The sequence below is a fragment of the Dasypus novemcinctus genome, chromosome 16, assembly GCF_030445035.2.
Source record: "Dasypus novemcinctus isolate mDasNov1 chromosome 16, mDasNov1.1.hap2, whole genome shotgun sequence".
Taxonomy (NCBI): domain Eukaryota; kingdom Metazoa; phylum Chordata; class Mammalia; order Cingulata; family Dasypodidae; genus Dasypus; species Dasypus novemcinctus.
The window spans coordinates 39648276-39675421 of record NC_080688.1 but is presented as its reverse complement, the minus strand read 5'-3'; the positions used below and the strand labels follow the sequence as shown (position 1 = coordinate 39675421).

General features: G+C 39.3%; 1 protein-coding gene and 1 pseudogene across 2 annotated transcripts in view; one reads left to right on the top strand and one right to left on the bottom strand.

The window, feature by feature from the left end:
- Positions 1–27146, top strand: part of OSBPL1A (oxysterol binding protein like 1A) — a 238509-nt gene that overhangs the window by 178124 nt on the left and 33239 nt on the right. For both annotated transcript variants that reach the window (XM_058277558.1, XM_058277559.2), the window contains one exon: positions 22708–22783. In XM_058277558.1, coding sequence (XP_058133541.1) covers positions 22708–22783 — 76 coding nt within the window. The remainder of the gene's footprint in view (positions 1–22707; positions 22784–27146) is intronic.
- Positions 1741–2694, bottom strand: LOC101433908 (F-box only protein 8 pseudogene; annotated as a pseudogene).

Sequence of the window (27146 nt, the reverse complement as noted above, 5' to 3'; positions counted from 1 at the left end):
TCAGGTCTTTTGGGGATGTGGAGAAGTATTAAGGTATTAGCAGGAACTTTATGCTCACCCTCCTGATGCCTCCCTGGTCCTTTGCAGCTCTCCCTGCCAGAGGGCTAGGTGAGGGAAGGAACATAGTTGGCTCTGGTACGGACACACATACTATGCATGTCATCAATATTCTGTCATTAAGATCACTTCCTTACAATCAGAACCACCTCACCATAATCCACTCTCTTCACTTCTCACTTCTATTTCAGATACTTCATGCCTTTTACCCATTTTGTGAAATCTTATTCTTGGAAGTAAGGGTGAGCAAAGAATATTCCCCAGATTAAGGTCTGGCGTTCTGTGTCATCCTTCCTTCCTTCCAACTGGGAGAATGTTCTGAGGCAGGCCTGAAGTGAGGGAATCCATTTGCCCAGAGGAACGCTTTCTTTCGAAACTGAAAAACGGGTTCATGGATATTCTCATCAATCCATTTTGGTTTTGAAATGTGATAGCTTCATAAACTTCCCTGTTAATCCAGGAATGGTGATAAACCAACCAGGGGAAGTAAAGTTTACAATATTACTAAAGTTTGACAATGAATTCTACATTTTAGAAGTCCAGCATGAAAAAAATTTATTTTAAAGATTTATTTTATTTATTTCTCTCCCCTTCTCCCCGCCCCCCCACCCCAGTTGTCTGTTCTCTGTGTCCATTTGCTGGGTGTTCTTCTTTTTGTCCGCTTCTGTTGTTGTCAGTTGCATGGGAATGTGTGTTTCTTTTTGTTGCATCATCTTGTTGTGTCAGCTCTCCGTATGTGCAGTGCCATTCCTGGGCAGGCTGCATTTTCTTTTGCGCTGGGTGGCTCTCCTTACGGGCTGCACTCCTTGCGCGTGGGGCTCCCCTACACAGGGACACCTGTGCGTGGCAGGGCACTCCTTGCGCGCGTCAGCACTGTGGATGGGCCAGCTCCACACGGGTCAAGAAGGCCCGCGGTTTGAACCGCGGACCTCCCATGTGGTAGACGGACGCCCTATCCACTGGGCCAAATCTGCTTCCCTTGAAATCTTTAATATGCAGTTTTAATTTATTAACTTATTGAAATTAAAACAAGTGTAGCCTCTTATAGAACAAGTAAAATCACCCTAACCTCTGATATGAATAGCCAGATTTATTGTTATAATCTGCACATATATAATTACAAATATAAAAAATGAGAACACTTTTTTATCCCAAGTTATCAAAGTATATGGTAAAATCAAATATATTAAATAACTCATAATATTATCGCAATAAGCTTAAAATAGGAAACCAAGTTAGATTTTATTTTGAGAGAAAAGGAAAAACTTCAGTTAAAATCTTTACAATAAAATTGTGATTATACATCTCTTTATAATTAAATATGTATGCATTACATATTTTATAAAAGAATGGAATGGATTAAAGTTTTTCAGGCAAATCTAATGCACAGATACCTTTTAGAGCATAATGCCAGTTAAACCTTCTTAAATAGCTGTGTCAGACAGTGGTTCTGCTTTATGCAAAACATGAGAAGCAAAATTAAGAAAAATTCTGCAAAATTCTTTAGTTCCCCAAGGAGGTTATTAGAAAAATAGTAAAAGAAATACAGGTTGTACGCTGAAACTTGATTGTGTGCAGAGGCTAGAATGACCAGCATAATGTAACCCCCGTATCTGCTAGAAATAAATCCTTGGATAGGTTTATTTTTTGAAGTTAAAAGTTGAAACCCTAGCATGTGTGCTTTTATGCAGCCACATGGCCAGTAGGGTAGATGTTGTCATAAAGGTTTCTGCCCTACAAAATTTGCTCTAATGTTTTGAGCAGCACAGCAGGTATTTCAAATAAATTCTGTTTTTGACATCTTATTCTTCACATGAGAGCTAGCGAGGGCAATGGACAGTAGAATCAATGAGTAGCACAGTACATAGACCGCATCAGGACTAAGGCCAAGTTCTCACATGAGATATGGTAACAAGCACAGAACCCATATGAGAACTTTGTTTTAAGAGTTTCAAGATATTGCCCAAGCTATACAGGAGCATGGAAATGATGAAAAAATTCACTCAGTGTATTTGGCAAGAATTGATTTCTAAAATTATGTAATATTACAAGGTCATCCAAGACTTGCATCGAGATTGATTGTCCATTTCTTTCAATTTAGTGTTGCACAGAAGATAAACTTTGCTCTTTTCTTTGGTGAAGCATCTAGGATACCCTTGGACATAAAGTAGCTTACTCCATTATCTGGGCTCGTATTGAAGGTGAGGCTGGCTGCCTTCATCCAGCTGTATATACAGTTTTCTAAAAGAAAATCCTAGAGGTGGGTTCTTATTGTATATGGAACAGTGACCCTAGGTGGATTTGCACAGCTCTTGCCAGAGAGGTTCATTATTAGCAAGATCCTGCCAAACACATGAAGCCAAGCAAAGGTCAGTTGCATTCAGATAGGACAAGAGGGTAAAGCTCAGGTCAGGAGGCAACTTTTCCAAATGAGTAAATCCTCCCTGTCCTTTAGGTGTCCTTGACTTCAAAAAATGATATACATCCATGCCTCCTTGGGCTTGTTTACGAGGATTGGTGTTCGCAATGTTGCTTGTAGACATTCTCCTGCTGTGCTCTGGTGAGGTGGCCTGGCTCACTACAGCTTTTCTGTTGTAGCTGCTGGTTTCTGGCCACTCTTCACAAGCCGGGACCCATCTGCAAGCTTGTTAAGAAGCTGGCCAAGCAAGTCCAAAAGCCGTAGGGCAGGATGTCAGATGGCAGGCCGGAACTCTCTAGCATGGGCTGAAGCTGATGTCCACAGGCACAATTTCTCAATTTATTGTTATTTTTTAAAAATGCATTCCTGGAAGGGCATGTGACTTGTCTTGGAACTCTCACAGACGTTGACCTGCTTCCAGGACTCTAGGCTATTTGTAGTTGTAGATGTCTAGGAGCAGGTTAAAAATACACAGCTTTTGCACTACCTCCATCACCTTATGTTTGACACAGTCTGACTAAAGCTTAAGTCATAGTGCTGATTGATACTAGGCTTTAGAAAGGTGTCCTCGATATGTCGAGAGAAAAATAGCAATTTCTGTATTACTCTAATTCAACCCTGGAACTAGGGAAAAAGACTGTTACAATCTCAGTCATCCAAGAAAAGACAGAACCACCCAATCCCTGCCTCTGCTGGAATGGGGATAGCTAGATTTTAGGAATTTAATTGTATAGGGATATTTAAGGAATGTGAATTGCATTGATTTCAATATATTAAACTTATCAGATGTTTCATATCTAAGATGCCTTTGAAGATTTAAAATCTTTACATTACTAAATTTTAATATTACATGATTGAAGAATAATAGTATTTTTAAATTTTTATTATGAAAAACATAAAAAAACCAAAGGACAGTTCTGCAAATAATACAGACCCCATACAGAGAGCTCCAACATAACCCTCCCTAGTCCCCCCCAGATACCCAGAACCATCATTTTTTAACATTTTGCTATCTTTGCCATATCATTCTTTCTGTCCATTTATACAGCCATCTGCCTATCTGTCTTCAGTCCATTTTCTGAACTCTTGAGTGTAGGTTGTTTGCATCATTCTCCTTGAACACTTAATACTGTCACATACATTTCCAAATAACAAAGATTTTCATTTATATAACTATCGCAAGTGTAGTTATTGAAGTTCAAGCAATTTAACATTGACATAAAGCTTAGTCTGGTTTCCTTTTTTTTTTTTTCCACACATTCCAATGATTTCTCTTTGTTCCTCTTCTCCTTTGCTAGATCCCATCCAGGATCATGTATTGCATTTAATTGTTTAGTTGTTCCTTTTTTTTTTTTTATTTGTGGGAACTTGTATACAACAGAAACCCATCTCATCTACTCCCAAGCATACCATCCAGTGGGATTAATCAGAGTCATGATATTGTGCTATCCTCACCACTTTCCATTACCAAAATTTTCCCATCTCCCCAGGCAGAAACCCTACACCCATTTTGCAGTAACTCCCCTAGTCACCCTCCCCCTCCCCCTTGGCAACCTGTACTCTAATTTCTGTCTCTATGAGCTAGCATATTTTCTGATATTTTCTTTGTAGTTACCATAGGGCTTAAATCTAGAATGTTCTTGTTTGCTTTAATATAAGTTTAACTGTAGTAGCATATATAATCTATCTCCCATACCCTGAGCTCAGTCACCCCACCTTTATATATTTCTTTTTTTTTTTTTCTGATTTATAGAATAATTTTTCCTGATTGGTTTTATTTTATTTTATTTTGTCCTTCTTTCTTTTTTTTAATGTTACATTAAAAAAAATATGAGGTCCCCATATACTCCCCACCCCCCTCACCCCACTCCTCCCATATCAACAACCTCTTTCATCATCATGGCACATTTATTGCATTTGGTGAATACATTTTGGAGCACTGCCGCACCACATGGATAATGGTTTACATTGCAGTCTACACTCTCCCCCAGTCCACCCAGTGGGCCATGCAGAACACACAATGTCCCGCATCTGTCCCTGCAGTACCACCCAGGATAATTCCAAGTTCTGAAAATGCCCCCACATCGTATCTCTTCTTCCCTCTCCCTACCCTCAGTAGCTACGGTGGCCACTTTCTCCACATCAATACTACAGTTTCTTCCATTACTAATCACAATAGTTCCATAGTAGAATATCAGTAAGTCCACTCTAATCCATACTCTATTCCTCCAGCCTGTGGACCCTGGGATTTGCTTGTTATGCATTATGAGTCCAAAGCCACTGATTTCTCATTACATTTTATGCATTTGCCTCTTTTTAAAATATATATTTATTTATTACTTCTTCCCTCTCCCCCTTGTTTTGTGCTTGCTATCTGCTCCCTGTGTCCGTTTGCTGTGTGTTGTTCTGTGTCTGCTTGCCTTCTCTTTAAGTGGCAACAGGAACTGATCCTGGGATGTTCTGGAGTGGGAGAGAGGTGGTAAATCTGTTGTGCCACCTCAGCTCCTGGTCTGTCTCTTATTGTCTCTCCTCTGTGTCTCTTTTTGTTGCATCATCTTGCTGTGCCAGCCCTCCATGCGGTCCAGCACTCTGTGTGGGCCAGCTTTCTGCTTGGGCCAGCTTGCCTTCACCAGACACCTGGGAATCGAGCCCTGAACTTCCTATATGGTAGATGGGAGCCCAGTCACTTGAACCACATCCGCTTGCCTGCATTTGCTTTTTAAATACTTTAAGTAGTAAAAGGTGGAGTTAAAAACTAAAATACAATAGTACTGTTGTTACCCTTATGCTGGAGATCTTCATTTCTTCATACAGCTTTGATCTGTGTCTAGTATCCTTTCCTATCACCCTGAAGAACTGTCTTTAGCATCTCCTGTAGGGTCTGTTTAGTGGTAATGAATTCCCTCAGTTTTTGTTTATCTGTGAATGTCTTACTCCCTCCTCATTTGTGAAAGATAGTTTTGCTGGATATAGAATTCTTTGTTGGCAATGTTTTGCTCTAAGCAATTTAAATATATCATCCCACTGCCTCCTTACCTCCCTGGTTCCTGATGTGAAGTTGGCACTTAATCTTACTTAGGTGCTTTGTTTGTGACACATTGCTTCTCTCTTGAAGCTTTTGGGATTCCCTTTATCTTTGGCATTTGACAATTTTTATTATAACATGGCATGGTGTGGGTGTATTTGGGTTTATACTGTTTGGAGTTTGTTGAGTTTCTTTCATTAACACTGGGAAGTTTTCAGCCACTATTTTTTATTTTTTTAAAGATTTATTTTTTATTTATTTCTATTTATTTCTCTCCCCTTCCCGCCCCCTCCCCCCAGTTGTCTGCTCTCTGTGTCCATTCACTGTCTGTTCTTCTGTGATCACTTCTATCCTTATCAGCGGTACCGGGAATCTGTGTTTCTTTTTGTTGCGTCATCTTGTTGTGTCAGCTCCCCGTGTGGGCGGCGCCATTCTTGGGCAGGCTGCACTTTCTTCGCGCTGGGTGGCTGTCCTTACAGGGTGCACTCCTTGTGTGTGGGGCTCCCCTATGCAGGGGACAGCCCTGCGTAGCACGGCACTCCCTGCGCGCATGACACTGCGTGTGGGCCAGCTCCACACAGGTCAAGGAGGCCCGGGGTTTGAACCATGTGGTAGGCAGACACCCTATCCATTGGGCCAAGTCTGCTTCCCTGTGTTTCTTTTTGTTGTGTCATCTTGTTGTGTCATCTCTCCATGTGTGTGGCACCCTTCTTGGGCATGCTGCACTTTCTTTCACGCTGGGTGGCTCTCCTTATGGGATGCACTACTTGTGCATGGTGCTCCCCTATGCGGAGGACACCCCTGCGTGGCACGGCACTCCTTGCGCGCATCAGCACTGCACATGGGCCAGCTCCACATGGGTCAAGGAGGCCCGGGGTTTGAACCGCGGACCTCCCATGTGGTAGGTGGACACCCTATGTATTGGGCCAAGTCTGCTTCCCTGTTCACTTTTCTTTATAGTTCTTTCTACTCCTCAGGTTGGATGATTTCAGTTGTCATATCTTCAGGTTCTTTGATTCTCTCTTTGGTCAGCTCCGGTCTGCTGTTGAAACTTTATAGGGAATTTTTAATTTCTATTACTGTGGTCTTCAGCTTTATTTGGTTCCTTTTCATATTTCCATTTCTTTATTGATATTCTGTTTGTGTCATCTATTCTGATTTCCTTTAGTTCTTTATGACTCATAAATATACTTAAATTTGTGACCATTTTTAAAGACTTAGGTATGTTCAAAGTCTGATTCTCCTCATTGAGGTTTCTAATGCTTTGATCTTCTCCTTTGCCTGGGCCAGCACTTCCTGTTTCTTTGTATGTATTATAACCTTTTGTTGAAACCTGGACATTTTGATATTTTAATGTGTTATTGTTGGAATTTTTTTTTTAAAAAAAGATTTATTTATTTATTTAATTCCCCCTCTCCCCCGGTTGTCTGTTCTCTGTGTCTGTTTGCTGTGTCTTGTTTCTTTGTCCGCTTCTGTTGTCGTCAGCGGCACGGGAAGTGTGGGCGGCGCCATTCCTGGGCAGGCTGCACTTTCTTTCGCGCTGGGCGGCTCTCTTTATGGGTGCACTCCTTGCGCGTGGGGCTCCCCTACATGGGGGACACCCCTGCGTGGCAGGGCACTCCTTGCGCGCATCAGCACTGTGCATGGGCCAGCTCCACACGGGTCAAGGAGGCCCGGGGTTTGAACCGCGGACCTCCCATGTGGTAGACGGACGCCCTAACCACTGGGCCAAGTCCGTTTCCCTATTGTTGGAATTTAAGTTCTCAGGCATCATCTGTTCCTTCAGCTTGCACCCTGCTAGTTTTATGGCAGAGCTTTCCTTGAATACCAGGAGCTAACAAAACAAAAGAATGAAAAAGAAAGGAAACACTTTGCCTAGTCTTTGCATATTGACCTGTGAGAGTGCTTTCCATCATAGCCTATGCATGCATAGTGTTGAGAGAATAGCTCCAGACCTAAGTGTAAAGGCCTCACTGATCCTTTCTGTGCTTGTTTCTTGTCTTGGGCCTGTGTGTGTGGCCTTGGGAATTCCCCTGTTCACACAGTTCTCAATGCCCCTTCTTCCCTAGGAAACAGTTTCCTTACGGTTGTGGGCACAGCCAACAACCCCTTGCCCCAGACACCACAACTTGTTCTCCCACAGCCTCCTGTAGGAGAGCTTGGTGAGCTGCCTTCTCCATGCAGGGCAGATCCCTCAGGCTGCCACCAGACAGATTGGGCCAGATATACCCTCTCCCAGTAAATGCATAAGGGTTATTCTGCTCCCTCTGGAAACTGGACTGGGGCCAGGTCGGGTGCCACAACATTCTATTGCTTTTAATTGGCTTTTTTCCTTGATTCTGCACTAGCCCTGTTACAGTCCTTTTACCTGTTTTCTGGAGCTTTGAGAAAGATGTTTCTACCAGTACTTGCTAGTTATTCAACGTTTCCACTGGGGGACAGAGCCCTTAAACATCTCATGTCATTATCTTGATTGGGATGGAGCCTGAATAATAGTATTTTATGGCTATGGAAATAAATCTTACCAACTTTGGAGGGAAAACGTTATGTTCAAATGCAACCAGGGAAACTAATGTTCACAATGGTAAAATCAGATTGCGTCATTGTAAGCTACAATTCTTTGAGTTGCATGACCAAAGAAACTGGTTTTACTCTCAGATTTAAATGCAAGGTAATATGAGGATAATGTCCATCATTTTAGACAGTCAAGCAAACTACTAAAGATGGGTTTTGGTTGAAATTTTAAAATTTTATCTTATTAATTAATTGATTTCAAATATCTTTAAAACCTTCTAGTTGAAGAAGTGCCAGAATTTTAAGAATTTAAAGCAGAATTCAGAAATGAAATAACGTTTTAAAACAGACGTATATCACCTGTAGACATTCTTATTTTGTTAATCCAGCCTCCTGTTAATTCTCTAAACTAATCACATTATTTGAAATTCAGTCAGTCAGTATTTGTTGAATGAATAGATATTTTTAACTTGTTCCAGAGTTTCCTAAAAACATTGATAAAAAGGAATTCCCCACTTATGGGTAGTTTATGCCATTGGTTCTCTAAAGTGTGGTTTGTGGGCCTTTGGTGAGTCCCCAAAACCCTTACATGGGGACTACAAGGTTAAAATAAGCTTCTTAGTATTACTAAGACTTGATTAGCCTTTTAAAAAGTATCATTCTCTCATGAATGTGCAGTGGAGTTTCCCAGAAACTACAATATGTTTGATATCCCCAATTGAATGCAGGAACAGTTATGAGGGTCCATATATCTTCTGTCAATCCAGATGTTAAAGAGATAGCAAAAATGTAAAATGCCACTCTTCTTACTAAGTTATTCTTGTTTTTGCAAAATAGAGTTATTTTTCATTAAAATGTTATTTATGTTACTATGCCCTGCTTTATTGTTATTAATGAATGAACAAGTAAAAATTTTTTCCATTTTTATTTTTAATACAGTAAATAACAATAGATACAACCCATATTTTAAAAAAAACAAAAACAAAAAATCACAAAACTGTGGCATCCTGAATAATTTTTAAGGATATAAACCAATATTGAAACCCAGAAGTTTCAATCAGAGAAATGCCAGTCCATACCGATAAATTACATTATGGGTTTTTTTGTTTGTTTCTTTGTTGAAATAAAATTTACACACAATGAAATTCACAGTTCTTAAATATATAATTTGATGAGGTGATGAGATTGGCAAATGCATATATATCCATGTAACTAACACCCCAGTCAAGATGTGGAACCTTTCCATCACCCAGAAAGTTCCTGCTAACCTTTAAGTCCATCACTACCTTCCATAGGCAAGCACTGTTCTTGTTTCTGTCACTACAGACTAGTCTTGTCTGTTCTTGAATGGCACTGTAAATGCAGTCATACAGTATATACTCTTTTGAGTCTGGCTTTCATTGCTCATCCCTGTTGTGTCTGTCATGTTATTCCTTTTCCTTGCTGAGTAGTTTGCCCTTGTACCATTGCTTAATCCTGTTGATAGAGATTTAGGTTGTTTTCAGTGTGGATTATTATCATTAAAGCTGCTATAAATGTGTTTATACGCATCTTTTTATGGACATGTTTTCATGCTCTTGGTTTTCCAGAAGTGGAATTATTGGGTCCTGGGGGGATGCGTATTTAGTTTTATAAGATGCTTCTGTTCAGCTTTCCAAAATCATTGTGCCATTTCACACGTCCATCAGCAATGCGTGGGAATTTCAGTTGCTGCACATGCTCATCGATATTTGGTGTTTGGTGTGGGTATGATGTGATATTTCATTACAATTTTAATTTATAGTCTTAATGATTTTGAGTACTTTTCCATGTGTTTATAGGCCATTCTGGTGTCTTCCTTTATGCGGTACCAGTTTAAGACTTGCTCATTTTAAATTGGTTTGCATGTCTTTGTATTAATTGATTTGTAGGAATTCTTAATATATTCTGAATGCCATTCTTTATCATATATATGTATGATGAGTGTTTGCTCCTAGTTTGTAGCTTTCATTCATAATGAAAGAAGTTTTTACTTTTTTCTTCATTTGAACAGAATTTTTTTTTTTGTTTTTTTTTTTTAAGATTTATTTATCTATTTTCTCTCTCCTCCCCCCCACCCTGGTCGTCTGTTCTCTGTGTCCATTTGCTACGTCGTCTTTGTCCGCTTCTGTTGTTGTCAGCGGCACGGGAATCTGTGTTTCTTTTTGTTGGCCTCATCTTGCTGTGTCATCTCTCTGTGTGTGTGGCGCCATTCCTGGGCAGGCTGCACTTTCTTTCACGCTGGGCATCTCTCCTTACCGGGCTCACTCCTTGCGCGTGGGGCTCCCCTCTGCGGGGGGCACCCCTGCGTGGCAGGGCACTCCTTGCGCACATCAGCACTGCGGGTGGCCAGCTGCACGTGGGTCAAGGAGGCCCGGGGTTTGAACCGCGGACTTCCCATGTGGTAGATGGACACCCTAACCACTGGGCCAAGTCTGCCACCCAGAAGTTTTTAATTACAACGAAGTCTGATTTATAATTTCTGTCTTTCACATTAGTGCTTTTTATTGTCCTTGCTAAGAAATCTTTTCCTATCCTGAAGTCCCAAAGATATTTTCTTTCCTCCTAGAAGCTTTGTACTTTTGGCTTTTATCTTAGATCTGTGATCTAGCTCCAGCTAAGTTTTAAGTGCAGTGTGAAAGAGTGGTCAATGTTCCCTTTTTCCAGATGTTTATCTTATTGTTCAAGCACCATTTTTTGAAGAGATTTTCTTTTCCCCATGAGATTGCTTTAGCGCCTTAGTCAAATCAACTGGCCATATATGGGTGGATCTGCTTCTGGACTTTCTCTCTTCTACTCCATGAACTATTTTTCTATCTTTATGCCAATGTCACACTCTCTTAATAAAATAGCTTCTTTTTATTTCATCAACACAAGGTATTTAAATTTAATCTGCCCCTAAAATGCTAATTTCTCCATTGTTTTACTTCCAGGTACCAACATGCCCTGGTCCTTCAAAGCTACTGAGGCCAGATGAAACTAGATACGTTTAGTGGAGAGACTTCTTTTTTCATCTGTAGTTACTCCCCCATGACATCTTTCTGTCTCCTGACATTAAATGCCATCCATTCATTCACTGACAACTCCCTGATATAAAACTGTAGGCTGAACGTCTCTTTGAAACTCCCAATTTACAGCCAGCTCCTAAAAACAACTAAATTCACCAACTAAATTCTTGATATTCTTTGTGAAATCTGTTTCTCTGTCTTCTCATTTATATCCACTTAGCTTGCTTACTTACCTCCCTCAAACCTTCACATTTAAAATGATAAAACCTCTTCCTCTCAACACTCCCTGGCCCCCTTCCCTGGTTTACTTTTCTCCATAGCATGTAAAAACTTCTCACAGATATACTGTATAGATTATTTGTTTTTATTTTTTGACTCTGGCTGACTGAGGTATCTCTAGCATCTCTAAGTGGGCCTGGCACATGTATTGTTCAGTATTTATTTAATGAAACAGGTATAGAATATTCCTTCCATCATCAAATATTAAGTGCCCAGATAAGCACTGTTGAACTACTTGGGTACCTCTCATTCACTCTTAACAATTTGATGATCTGTGTAATAACTGGAGGATCATTTGGTCCATCTCAGTAATAAAAGCCAAAGTTAGTGAGTGCAGTAAATTAAAAAAGCAAGGAGACAGAAATTAGGCAAATGAAATTTAGTACTTCCATACATTTTTTTCCTCTAAATCTTTGAATGTATTTTTCCACTGTGGTTAAACCACTTATTTAAGTTGTTTATCCCAAAAGGAACAACATGAAAATGTATTTTAGAGCAGCTTTATTGAGATGTAATCCATATACCATAAAACTTATCCTTTTAAAGTGTACAATTTCAGTGACTTTTCGTATTAGATCAACCATCACCAACTAATTTTAGAATACATTCTTCCTGAAACAGGTTTTAAGTGGTTTTGTTTTTTTTTTTGGTAAAAACAGTAGAAATAGACAAAAATTGAAGATTGAAAAAGTCATTTTACCAGGCAAGGGAATTCTGAAGAACCACATTATGTGAATGAATGTTACGAGCAGCATTTAAAGGGTCTCATGCCTAGACTTAGGTATTAATTTTTAATGTTTTTTAATGAGTTTGTGTTTAATTACCTCCTGGTTTCTTCCATATATATTTTACTTGTCACTTAGAGCTTTATGAACCCTGGGTGATTTTTTAAAAAGTCATGTGATTTAATCTTCTGTGCATATGTAAATAACCTCAGTGCATCCATGTGAAGATTGCTTAAAATCACAAGGCAAAAGGCCCAAATGAGCATCTGTGAGCTTGTGTCATCATTCTTCTTTATTCCAAGTATGTTTGGAGCCTGTTTTCAATCATAGTTTTGTTTTTACACGTGTAAGAAGAGTAGTAGTAACACTCTTACTGAGTTTATTATTAAACTGTGCGCCAGGAAGAGTGCTTAGTGTTTTATTTGCTCATGTGTTTGATGAGAATGGTAAGGGAAATATATACTGTTACTTTCTCATTTTATACTGAGGAAGCCGAGATTTATGGAAGTTAAATTACTTGCCCTAAGTCTTGGCAGCTGGCAGGCCGTTCCAGGAGAATTAAAGGAAGCTGCCTCGACGCTGCACCATTGCCTTGGCACTCTCTGTTCCTCCTGTTGGCGTGTGTTCTGGAAGTTCGCTTCACCGGAATCTTCGAATGAGAATGACAGAAGAATGAAAGGAATTTAAAGCACCTCAGAAATTCTGTGACACAACATTTTAGTTTCTCAGAGTAAATACTTTTTGTTTTGAGGGTTCTGTTTGTTACTGTGGAAGAATTACTTTATACTGTAAATGCACTGTGGGATAATTTACTCAGCATAGATCCCTAATTAATAGAAAGTGAACTGGCATGAAGCTTATCTCAGCAACATTTCCTGAGCACCTGCTGTGCTGTTGCCTGCAGGGTCAACAGAACTTAGAATTTAGTGGCAATACAAGTTTAAGTAAATGTACAACAGTAGCTTTGCAGGTCCTTGTGAAATGAGTGTTGGGTGAATAAGACTATACAGAAACTCTTGGCCTTTCTGATGGAGGGAATGAATTGCATTCTCTGTGGTTCTTTTTGTTCTACTTAACCAAGAAGAAGAAGGATTAGGGAAAGGGATGTTTAAATTTCCAGCAATGAAACTTGATATTTTTCAAGTGATTTGTAAGAATACCTTTACCAAAAATTGAGATCAGTACGCTTTTCCACACATTTTTTCCTTTCCAGTCTTTGTTTAAAGAATTCTTTTGGGATTTGGATCACAAATGAACTATGTAAAGATTGTTTCAAGATTATACATCATTTGGGAAAATCCAGTAAGTCATCCTACTACTACAGTAATTTGCTCATACAACAAAGTTTTAAAATCTGATCTTCAATTTTGTAAATATATTTTTATTTTACAGTTTATTTCCGTTTATTTCCAATGCATTCCTAACTTGGAACGCATCTTCCTAACTTGGAAGATTATTTCGGTAAAGATGTTTACTAAACATAAATAGTGCTGTAGGAATTAAAGATAGAGTCATATACAGGGGAGCAGCTGTAGCTCAAGTGGTTGAGTGCCTGCTTCCCATGTATGAGGTCTCAGGTTCGCACCCCAGTACCTCCTAAAAAAAAGCATAAACTACAAACTATGCTTAATAAAATTATAATTTAACTGGGACTGGTAGCAGAAGGAATTTGGGGGAGAGAGGAAGATTCTGATAGGTAAGAAGAGAGATGCTAAAGTATCTAATAGCTTCCAATATGTATACACACCTGCATACAAATATACATAATATATGTACACATGTATACATACCATTTTTAGTATTCTAGTTTTGGTATATTAAAAGCTGCTTCTTAGATTTTTAGTTTATGCTTTTGGTCTCGAATCAAAGTAATAATTAGGATGTTCTTTGCTTTTCTAAATATCCACATATTCTGCTTCTTAAAATTATGATTCTTGCATAATATTTCATAACATAAACAAAATGTTGATTTGCTAAGTGTAAGTGAAAGTGTGAGTTATGGAATTTGTTTCTGAAAAACTTTTTTTAGAAGAGGCTTAGAGACTGTGAAATGTGATTATTCATGTTCTTTGTACCTTGCCACTTATCCCTATATTTCATTTTTTCACTGCGTCTCTTTCCTTGGCTCCATTTTAATTTGAGACAGGCACTAAAACCATTTATTTTAAAACATTGGGTGTCTGCTATATGCAAAAGATTCTCGTGGGCACTGTGGGAGGACACAGGGGGAGAAGACATAATCCCCAACCCTGGGGGGATTGGCAGACTATGATGAGTGATGTATACAAAAACAACAGGGGAGTGGATGCAGGGAAGATAAAGGGAATCGTGTTGTGAGATGTGAGCATATGTGGAGCTTGCCAACCTCTAAATTAGCATACTGAATTGCTTTTAAAATCCCATCACGGACAGCATGGTTGAGTTAGCCGTCGTTCCCCAAATCTAGGTGCAAAGAGAAGCCTGAATGGGGAAAAACATGCCCAAAGTCTTAGCCCAAGGATATATTTGGTGAAAGGAAGTACAGATGGGTCTGAAGACAGGGATCAGTTTTAATACCATTTAAAATGTCACTGGAATGTTTAAAGCACAGTGAAATTCAATTTGGAATTTATTGGTATATTCTTTCATCATTTCAGTTAAATGAACAATGTTATTTGAACAGAATTTTTTTTAGCACTTTCACCCAGATCACAAAACAGTAAAGCAAAGAATACCAAGGAACTATTAAATGACAGAAAAGAAAGGGACTTTTCCAAGCAGGGTCCCTCCCAAATTGCTTCACTGTACTCAAGCAGAACTGCGTGTCCCCCCCCAGCAGTCCTCAGGTCTGGAGGGGTAGTGCGTGTAGTTTCACAGGTCTCCTCCGGTCATGCTGATATCTGATGCCAGCCAAGATCCATTGGCAGAACCATGTACCATCCCAGTCTAAAGCCTTAGGATGGGGACTAGCACAAGTGCTGAGGCCCATTTCATCGTTTGCTTTTCTCTAGGGTAATAGAACGAACTTCTTACCTATTGTGAAACCCTTTATTTAGTTATGACTATTGTTAAATAAGCAGCCATTTTCCTAGAACAGGGAGGGGTTCTTAACCTTTTTTGCTGTATGGCCCCCTTTGCCAGTCAGGTGAAAATCACAGACCCATTACTAAGTCCACACTACACTGTGTATTATTTAATAAATATATCACACCCACACCATGTCCCCACAAGAATAATCCTCTTTTAAATTTCAGTTCAAGCTCATGGACCCCTTGTTAAGAACTCCTGTTCTAGACCACCTTTTGAAGCTGTACTTAGTAAAAGTAAATTATCCATTCAAAAAGTAGAAGTCGTTTAAATCTTAAGCAACTCAGACAATAAAAAAACAGATATTTTCCCCTGAAATAGTTATTATCAACAGTAACTTCAATAGCTACTTTGTGTTGAGTTTTCTACTTACCAGGCACTGTTCTGAGTGTTCTACACCATTGAATGAGTCCTACACAAAACAGATTTTTAAACTTGATCACTTGGTATGTATAGATAGGGGTGGGTGGGTGTTTGTATTGTTGAAACAAAATTTTCATTAATACTCCTGCTACATGTTTCTGTTTCTGTTCTTTGTTTTATAAACCACCAATGACTAGCACCCAAAGTTCAAAAAACTCTGATCTATGTGAATTGTCTCAATCAAACCCCATCATGATCATATGAAATACTTTTTGTAAGTAGGAAAGTTGAGGCTTAGAGTGGTTAGGTAGTTACCTGTTCCAGGAGCTGCCCAGGAGCTGAGGCTGAGTTAGAGAAGCCCAGCTCCACCACTCACTCATGTGAGAATGGACAAGTTATTTAATAAGAGTGCTTAATTTATCAGAGTATTTTGAGGGTTAAATAAGGTGTTTCGTGTTAACTGCCTAACACAGTGCCTAAAATCTTGAGTGAGCCCTCAGTAAATGCCAGCTATTAGTATTCAAATGCTTCACCTTGGTAAACTCATTTTAACTTAGCTCAGTGGTACTTTGATGCTATCACATCATTTGTGAAAACAACGTTGATTGCTAAAAAAATAAACTCCCTCACCTTTCCTGTCTTCCGTGAAGCGTACAGATCAGTGGTTGAGGTCTCCTTCTAGAAGATCTGAATGAAGCTGGTTAAAAATACAGGCATTAAGATTCCTGGAAGCTCAAGGAAGAGAAATATTAGAGAGCATGTTTCTCTCTCTCAGAAGAATGAAATCTGGCAACTTCACAAGAGGTTTCCATCCCACCGCAGGCCCATTTGTGAAAGGCATAAAAGGCCAGAGATCAGGAAAACCAAGGGGTCCAAAATGAACAAGGACAGTCTCTTAAGGGTACTTAACTATTTAAATGTATAAATGGGCTTGAGATGTACATAAGTATATTTATCATATAAATAATTTGAATATCATGGAAAAACAAACATTGGTGGTGGGGAAGGATTTCTTGAGACATAAAACCCAAAAAACTTTAAAAATTGTTTTTTTGAAAGCTATTAATATATTTAAAATCATATTTGACTATAAAAGTTTTTAAAAAATCTCTATGCTTGTGACAAATAAACTAATATCTATTATATATAAGTTTTTATAGATTGGCAGAAAAAAGTCCAGTGTAATAAATGTTGTAAATAGGCAGTTTATAGATGTGCATTAAACATATCAAAAGATGTTCTAACTCATTCGTAGTAAGGGAAAAACAAAGTGAAATAATATGATATCTTTTTATAGCAGCCTGGCAGAAATTAAAAGACCTATTGACACCTGTTGCTAGTAGCAGCATTGGAAAAAGTGAAATGTGAAATTATTAAAATCTTTTCAGAAAACAATTTGGCACCTCGAGTAAAATGTAAGAGATACAGTTTGAACCTTCCATTTTACCTCTAATACTCTATCCTATAGAAATGAGAGGAAAAAATATACTTGTATCAGTTTGTGGAAGGAGAAAATCTGCAAGGGTATCTAACACACCTCTTCCCCGGGCTGATCTTTCTTTTACCCCCCAAAATAGAACGGATTTCAAAAGCCACAATACATTTGAACAGATTGTGCTTACTACCATATCAGGTATATGCTTGAGCAGATTGTTTTGTATTTGCTGTTTGGATTTTGATATAAAGTTTGAATTTGTGAATTGAAGACATTACTTTTCTCTGGTATAACTATTAATAGGTTGATGAACTGTTTTTCATCTTGTCCATAGGGAAAATGTTGAAAGGTAGCTGTTTCTTAATATTTCACAGGTTGGTTATGACAACAATGTGTAGAGTCTCCCCATACAAGTAGATTTGATTCCGCAAATTATACTATAAACAGAGTGAGAAGGCAATGATAGACTTGAAAAAATTATCTACAGTGTAGGTGATGAATAAAATTTTATTTATAATATACAGAGCACTCTTAAAAATTGAAACGATAGTCTAGTGGGCAGGTGATATAGCAATGACTATGAACATTTTTGTCTTCTTATGTTTGTACTTTAAAAAAATGGCAGAGACCTTTAAAGATTCTTTAAAATGGATCCACAGGTAATAAAATTAAACCCTCATTTCTAAGAGACTGATCATGATGGGCATTATTTACCTTAGGACAGATCTGGCTTCTCTACTCAGGCGAGCTGTATGCTGTTTGGAATGCTGCGCAGCCTCTACATAAGGTTGGTGCCAGTTTAGACAGGACAGCAGCGCTTGCACTGTAGCCCTGGTTCCTCTTCCCTGCTCCTTCCGTATCCTCCATGGAAAAAGCCCTCCCCAAGGAGAGGTGGAAATTCTGGGTAGCAGGGAGCTCCAAGACTCAGCCCTTCCACCAAAACAACTATTAAACAGGCTGGAACTGCCTGAACAATATACTGTAACCCCGAGGAGGATATTTCAGTAAAATCTATACATGCCCATACTCCAGGCCCACAAGAGCTCACGTTGTACCACATGCGAATTTAGAGATGAACCTGAAAAACGAGAAACACCTGATGGTTAAGCCTGCTGAAGCTTAGTTTTGTCTGCTTTTGTTTTGTGCTCTTTCCTCTCTTTTTTTCACCCAAAGGATCTTTTGAGCAAAAATGTCCTTTGTTTCGCCTAGTGCCCCATGGAGCCTAGCAAGGAAGGCAGTGAGCCTGGAGCTCAGCAGGTGGGTCAGAGCAGGTCTGGGCCATCGCGTGAAGGAGCAGGGCGCCGTCAGGCTGAGCCTTACGGGGGGTTTCTGCCATCTGAATATCTCTGAAAGATTTAGGGGATAGTGATCTCCTGACTACACACAACTTTTGTCAAGATGAAGGGATTTGAGCACAGTGTCTGTTAGTCACACTTTATCAATTAATTTGGTTTGGTCACTTTGGGTAGCAGTGAATGATGGGGCGCTAACTAGCTGAGCCGTTTGCAGCACATAGAAAAAAAACCCACTGCGATGAGACTTTTCGCTGAAGAACCAGTTATTGTGCTGTTGTGTGGATAGTCATAATGTCATCTGTATGGTTGAAGAGAGAGACAGGACCTATCACTCTCAGTCCCTGGTACAGGGTGTTTTTTCTCTCTGTGTCAAGAAAAAAGGAAGCATAGAATCCAGGATAATGACTCTCAGATCAACTCCAAGGGATGAGAATAATTCATCTGTGCATTCAGCCTGAAAATTCTGATTTCTGCACTCATTGGTTCTTATTTCTGCTTGGAGTAACTCCACCTTCAGCTAAAATCATTAGGGGATTCTTTTTTGTTGTGATGGTTTCTCCTGGTGAGGGGAATGGCATTTTAAAATATAGAAGTGTATTCTTTGCAACACCAATTTTTAAAAACTCTATTGCCTTCTCTTTAATAGCTCTGCAGAAGATTTAGCATTTTCTTGACGATGAGGCCAGTGGACTGTTTAGTCTCTCCTTGACTTTGGACTCCTGTCGTTAACAGGCTTTTGCTCCTGCCCCAGTCTTAGACAGTACAATACAGTTGTTTTCAGGAGAGGTCACAGCCACCTCGTCCAGTGCGGAAGCCACTAGCTACGTTTGGCTTTTGAGCACTTGAAATATGGCTAGTGTGATGTGAGACTGGAATCTTAATTCCACTGAATTTTAGTTGATCTCAACTTAAGTTTTAAATGTGAAGCAGTGCAAAAATTTTCACCATTAAACACATCTTCACTGTTTTGGTAAGACTAGATTTCACTTTGTTGAAAACTTAGCAGCCAAACTTAGATGTGCTCTAAGTGTAAAATACACACCCAATTGTGAAGTCTTACATGGAAAGGAGAATGTAAAATATCACATTAATAATTTATCGATTACATGTTGAAATGACAATATTTGGATATATTGGGTCAAATAAAATACACAATCAAAGCTGATTTCAGCTGTTCCGCTTTGTTTTTTTAATGACGCTAGTACACAGTTTGAAGAGGAGGCTCATGTTCTAGTTCCACGACAGGTGTCCCAGCCTTGGCACCACTGGCACCAGCAGTTGAGCAGTTCTGTGCTGTGCGGGGCTGCCCTGCGCCTGGTGGGATGATCAGGTGCACCCCAGGCCTAGCTGACCTGGACCCACTCCTGCCCAGCCATAAGCACCTTGCCAGGCCATGACCGGCAGCTCCTGCAGCCTCTGTTTGGAGCGGTCCTTAGTAAGCATCTCTCGCCTCCCGTTTTTGGAGTTAATCATAAGACAGTTCTTTGTATTAGCCATCCTGTAACTTTCACCAGCGGTACTAGTTCTAACCCCTTGAGGAACATTAGATAAACCAAATTCTTTATGAAAGAGAGAATGTGTGCTAAAGGCCTTATACATTCCAAAGTTCAAACACTTAAACACCTACTCTGTGTCCTAGGCAACAGGGCAGTGGATAAATCGTGATCTTATGGAGCTTACAGACCGTGGTGGGGGGTAGTCAACAAATAAGCAAGAGACTACAGCATGCCACATTCAGATCAGTTCCATGGAGAAAAACACAGCCGGCACCTGAGCACAAGAAGAGCTGGGGGGCGTGGGCACAGCATTACTCCCTCCAGCCCAGGACCCATCCTCTCATGTTCTGTGACACTGTACACTGTCATGCCTGCTGCTCCCGACCCCAGGATTCTTTGTTCCTTCAACCACTGCTTAGAAGAGATGTGTTCCTGTCACCTCTGCCTGGCCTCTTGATAAATCCTCCAGGGTGGGGTGTGAAGGCTCCCTTTAAAAGTGGCACCTGCCCAACGCATTGTAGTGAGCAGCAGCTGGTTTATAAATGAAATTGTGGCTGAAAGGGTAGTCCAGGGATGTAAATGTCAATTAAAGAAAGCTCGAGTATAATCTAGGGACTTAATAACACAGTGAACCCAAAAGTTGATGAGGGTTGTGGTTAATAGTACAAATGCAAGAATGTTCTTCTTTGAACGAGAACAGATGTACGTCAATAATGCAGGGTGGTGGGAATGTGAAGAAGCAATGGAAAAATACAAATAACATAACCTGTGGACTATAGTTAACAGCAATACTGTAATAGTCTTGCATCAGTGCCAAAGATGAACTGTGTTAATGATCGGGGGGAATGGCAAAATTATACCAGATATATGCTATGCACCATAGTTAGTGGTAATAGTCTGATGATGATATCTCATAATCGGTACCAAATGTTCCACCACAGTGTGGTGTGTTGGTGAAGGGGCGTTGTATGGAAATTCCACACATGTGCATGATTGTTTTGTAAGTTCACAACTTCTGTGATAAAAATATATGTATTTTAAAAAGTGGCACCTGCCTTCAGGTTCCAGCACCAGTCTGACCACTACAGAACTGCCCTTGGGGACGTCCTTCTGCCGCTGCCCTCCCGTTTGGCAGTCTGAGATTGCCACCTGCCTTTTTGGCAGCCTCATCACACTTTTGACTTTAGATTGTGGCCAGCAACCCCGAGGCCATTTACTCAACCGTGACCTCTGCATCGTGTCCTTGTCCTTGCAGCTAACGTTTCTCTTGACCTTCTGGTCGGTGCGGTGCACCCACGGGTGTCTGACGGAGGTTGAGCTTGGCCCTGCCTGTCCTGCGCAAGAAGGAGTATGGCCTTGTGACAACTGTTTACCTTTCCCAGTCCTTTCCTCTTCTTTCTGATTGTGTTCTGGAATGGATGCTTCATGTTGTATGTTAATTGGGCCTCCTCATTATTGGGTACTTACTAGATTTTCATAAAATGCCGTAAAAGTTATGCACCTTAAAGATAAGAATAGCATCTTCCCTGGTGGGATTATGGCTGGCAATCCTGTAATGTTTTCTAAACTGAAAATAATCACAAAGTTTGTGTGTCTCTGCTTTCTTCCCTCTAATACAATCCTTTCATCAGAATAGTAGCACATACCAATGAATTTGATGTAAGCATTTGTGTGGGAAAATTACAGTCCCTCATTTTGTCTTCACAAAGCTTATTTCAGATTCACAAATTCCTAGGTATAGGTTACATTTCCACTAAGCTTTTCATAGGCGGGGGATGGAAAATAGAGTTTATATACATCTCTAAAACTGTACTATAAATGCAAATGGTAGAGTAAGGCAAGGATTCCTAGCCCTGCTATCCTCTGTTGATTTAACAGAAAACTGATCGTCTTAAGTAGTTGGGGAATGAAATTTAAAGAATATCTGTGGTCACTTATCTGGCAGATTGGCAAATCTGCCAAATAGACAGTGTGTGGTCCTGAAAAAGAAAAAGTATTCAAAAGAATTTTACCATAGAGGACTTTTGAATGATATTCTTTATTTTATAACTTAAAATTTTATTAACATATAATTCAAATTAATAAGCTTACAGAAGAGGTTCTTTAGAGGTTAATTTTTTTCCTTAATGTTTTAATTATGGATGTATTCTAGGAGGCAACTGGAAAGTTAGCATCACTTGCCATAAACCTAGATGACTATAAAAAGAGTACATTTTTATAATGATGCTTTAGAAAGTTCTTTAGCTGTTTCTTCCCTGTGGTGCTGACCTTCCAGTCTGTGGAAGTAGGGTTGGCTGCCAGTGCATCAGGAAACCTGAGGACTAACCTGCTGTTTCTCCAAGCCACACACCCTCTGCCCCTGACCACCACCAACCTTCTCACCACTTCCAAAATCCATCAGAGGCTTTGGAAATGCTCTTTCTGTAGAAGTTAATTTTTAAGGTTTTTAAAAAATGTATCCAGAGTTTGCTAGATTTTTTTCAGTGTCTATCCTCGGATAAGTACTAATGTATGATGTAGGGCCTAACTTTTACTTTGGCTTTTACAGTTTATATTTTCCCATTTAATTTCTTAAACCCCTTAAGCTAGATTCTGTGTTGGTATGTTGTTTGCCTAGTTTAGCATCTGGAATAGGATAATCTAGTAAATACTAGAGTTGAACATACGGACGGCATGTGCTAAGCCCAAGCAGCAGAGTCCAGTGTGGCATCTCCTGAAAGGACCATGTGCCTTTGAGGTGATCCAGACAGCTAAGACCAGGGCCCTGGGTGCCGGGAGACTCGGATCAGAACAGCACTGAAGACACAGGCCCAGCTGACTGGCTGCCATGGTCTTTCAGCGGCCGTAACAGCAGTGGACAGGCTCAACCCCAGGTTTACCCGGCTCGCCCCGCCTGGGATGACACATTTGTAATGTGCCTCTATATATGTTAATGACAAGGGTTTTTTCTTCCCAGCGTCAATGGTGTTTCACTTAAAGCTTTGTGTTTTTCTTTTCTTTTTTTCAGAACAAGTTTGCCTTCCCCTATGTTTTCCAGAAATGACTTCAGTATCTGGAGCATCCTCAGAAAATGTATTGGAATGGTAAATTAACTTCAGTTCTGTAATATGACATTTAGCAGATATGTGTTCAATCGTATGTCTTTTGCGTAAAAGTGATGCACAACAGTGTTTATGGAATCCTATGAGAATCAGAAATTGGGAAAAAACTTACATTAGGTTTTACTGATAGAATTGAACCAGTCTTTATGCCATTTCATACGTGGCTTTCATATCTGTTCATTGTAAGAAAATAGGAAAAGAAAATCTATATTCTCTAAAGGTAGACCTTCCCAGAGATTCTCTCTAGAAGAAGACTGACATAGCACCCCCCAAACCCTCCCCACTCCGCAACAAGGGTATAGAATGTAATTTCACTTACTTTTCTCTGCACAGAGAATGTTTTTGTACTTTGAATTTATGAGTGTGGTGTAGTAAATCTTTGAAATATGTCTCTGCTTAGCTTCGTTATCTGCTTTGTTCATTTTTGTTTTTCGATTTTTAGGCATCATTTACCATTACATAAGTTCTTGGGTTCCTTAAAGACTGGGGTCAACACTACCGTCTTGACGTCAGTGAGACAAGAATTCCAAGGGAAGTTCTCTTAACTTCCTAGCATGACCTTTGACCGTCAAAATGATGCGAATTTAAAGACTTATGAGTCCTAAGCTGCCAGGGAATCTGCCTGGATAATGCTTTAAAAAATTTTTCAATTTGGTGTGCAACCTGTGTGCTTCCCCCTGCCCTGAGAAGTGTAGGCGACTTCTAAATATCTTCATTCAGATGTCTGGATTCCTTTCAACTGGTTGGTGGTGTATTCACAGTGGCATTTTTCTGATGTTCCCATTTTCTGAGTGTGGCTTCCTAAGTGTAAATTCCAAGGAGTCAGTCTCAGAAACATTCGTTTTAAAGCTATATTTTCTGAATCCTAATGCATGGAGAGAAATTCATTCAGGCTTTGCAGCTGAATAATGTAGGATCTTTCCCAGCTCTGCTACGTTCTAACTGTGAGATCATGGGGAATTGCTTTCCCTCTGCAGCATTTCTTCTTCTGTAATATTAGGGTAATACTTTCATACCTTATAGATGTGTTGAGAGGTACGTGAGATAATTTAAGTAAAATGTCTAGAATAGTCCCTGGTTTAGTATAGTGCTGATAAGTAGTAGTTCTTCTCATCAGCAGTTAATCACAACTGGGCTCTAATTTTACTTAGATAGTAGAATTCATCAGCAGGACCAAGCAAATATATATATATATACACACACACACACTTAAAAAAAGATGTTAATTACACCTATTAAGTCTCTTTGGGACCGAAAGTTTCAGGACAAAAATGAGTATTTCTTTATATTCTGAGTCAGTGCTTTTCAAACTCTCAGTAAATGTATTTATCGTTGTGATCCAGTAGGCAAACAGGTATATCTGTATGTGTATAAAGTTAAATTCAGTTTTGCACAAGAATATTATTATTAATACAGAAGGTATTTTCTGCTAAGTTAAAATAATGCTGATTCCAACTCCCTAAATTGATCGCACAGCTTCATAATGAATCAAACCTACAGGTTGAAAGCCGCTTTCTCAGTTACTTCAGGGTTGGTATTGCACCTCTCCCTAAGGCTGTTTGGCCAAGGGAGTTTGTATGACAAGCTCAGATACGACTTAGTCTTTCTGCCCTTGTGAGTTTGTACTTCTCTTGCCTGAAAGTGTTCCCTACTGTCTCCTATTTTTCACTGGGTGTCACCTTTAGTGATGGTGTTGTAAATTTGTTAGGCTGGTGACCAGCAATCTGTCTGTTTATGCCTAAAGCAGCCTTCTGTCTAAATTAAGACTAACCGTCCTCTTAGAAGATGGGAAATAATGTTGCACTGGATTGTACCTGTCATACTTTGAAAGATACTCTTCTTCTATAAAATGGTATTTAAATTTTTATTTTCAGATGCAGAATTATTTGTGCAAATAAAGGCAGATTCTGAATCAGAAAGAAAATAAAGCAAATAAAAGAGCTATTTGGGTTGGAAGGGTTCTGCAAAATATGTTTTGAAACTTTTATCTAAAGAACTTGCTGATTAAAAACAGAGAGAGCTGCAAGGGAAATAATATTTTGGAAAGGGTCCTCTGCTGAGGTTCTATAACAGACTAAAATCCTTGAAGAACATTTATTTCTTCCTATTGGGAGGAAGTCATCTGGCATTTGGAAGTATGTTTTGGACACAATCTGTATAGGAAAACCCTCTCTTGGGCAGCAGTCAAAGGGTGTAAGTGCCAGGTAATGATATATATTAAAAACAAGGTGTGGAGAGTGGATGTAAGTCAGTGGTTGAGCACCTGCTTCCCATGTACAAGCTCCTGGGCTCAATCCCCATTACCTCCTAAAAATGACAAACTGAAAAAAGGTGCATCTTGAGAGAGAAATGCAAATATTATCACTAGAGTAAATTTTTATAGTATTTTTTTTTGATATTAACTCCCTCCAATATCTGTCTTTTCCCATTGCCCACAAAAGAAAATAGGTCAAAACATAGAAAATAATGTTATCTATACATTTTATTACCTTTAACTTTGAAGTGAAGATATGTTTTAAAATCCCCCATTGCACTTCCTTGATTCCGTTACATTTAACAATCCAAATACTTCACCTCTGGTTGTCTTTGTGGGTAAATCTCAGCTACAGAAGCATGTTCATACCCTTCAGCTGTTCTTCCCTTAGCTTCATACCCCAGTTTACCAATATGGTAAGAACAAGTCTTAAAAGTAGCTGAAGAAATTTGATATTGAGCCATAGCTTTTCACACCCATCTCTAGGGTCTCTTTCAACCTGAGGAGATGCCAGGTGAGAGTGGAGGCTGGGAAGGTCCTGCAGGTGACAAGTTCACAGTTCTACACTGGACAGGTCCACGACTTTTTCTAAAATGGTTAATGCCCTTGATTTCTGATGTTTATGGTTGGTGTTATCATTCAAACTATGTAGCTTTTTACAACTCACTATAGCAGGGTATCTGCCTGGTGTGGTTTAAGTACAAGTTTGTCTTAATTAGGAAAGAAAGTCTGAGTATCTTCTGCAGGCATTTGTCACCTGAGCGCCCTGGGCTCCTTCTCCAGCCAGGCTCGCTTTGTCTCCATCTCCCCCACGTCTACATACATGCACGTTTTGCTTTGCTTTTCCTGATATGAATATAGAGAATTAGCTCTCCAAAACTGGTGACATCCTTCTTTTCTTCTCCCAGTCTGTTTTGGAGAGGGTTACATTACCACAATTTTGGATTACACATGAAGTGAATACTTACTTTATGTAACTGGAATTCAATCCTAAACCTGTGATCGCAGCTTTTACCTAAGAAATTCCCAGCCCCTTGGGAGTAATACTGTTATTGGCTAATACTTTGAAAGCTTTGTTCCTGATTTCCTTACTCCCATTGTCCCTCTGCTGTGAAACTCCTTAATCTAATAATCTCATTATCCTATATTTTCCCTTCTCAGCTGTCATTTTACTCTAAAGGCTTTCTTAACAGAGCTCACCCCTAAGTTAGGTTGTAGGTGTTCATACTTAGGGACTTTGGAAACCAGGGTCAGGACTGTGTGATGCACGTGAGGCACCGAGGGGCAAAGTTTGAGTTGACCTCACTCTCGGGGCCATGCACGTGCCAACCCTGGATTATCGTAGGAGATGACAGAGGTCTGGGATATTATAAAAACTGACTTTTTAGAATGAATTGTTACCTCACGCTTCTAAAGTGAGATTTTAAATACCATAGAGATTTGATTGCCATCATTCTGTTTGTTCACTAAATACATGGACAAGCTGTTCTTTAATAGTCGGAAAATTTATATAGACCGATTTTCTCTTCTTTTTAAATTTTTTTTTTCCATTTTCTCTTCAACTCATATTTTCATTCCATGTTTCCCATAGAATATCATCCTAACAATGTTTTTGTCTTTGAAGGTCTTTTATTGATCACCATATCATGCTAAGGTATCACAAAAATATGTATAGAATTCAAATTTGAAAATTTATATCCTATGACTGCCAGACTTTTTTTGAAAATATTACTTCTGCATCAAGTAATTGTTGATATTAGTATGTAAGTGGTCAAAATAACAAATGTTACAAAATTTAAGAAATGTATTAACATAAAAGGCAAAATGTTATTAGTGAATATTTTTCAAGTGGGTTTAGATATCTGAGAATGAATATCACTTATTACTAGAATGAGAAAGTTTTCAGTAAGTTATTTTTTAATAGATGCAAGGACTGAGAGAAACTTGTTCATATTAATAGATAGATGGAAATAGGAGTTTTGTGGTTCATTTAAAAAAAAATATCTAGCAAGGTCATTCAGTCCTTTGACCCCCTTCCTAGTTATATGTCACAAATCATATAATAATATAAAAAATAACGGTTAAAATCTA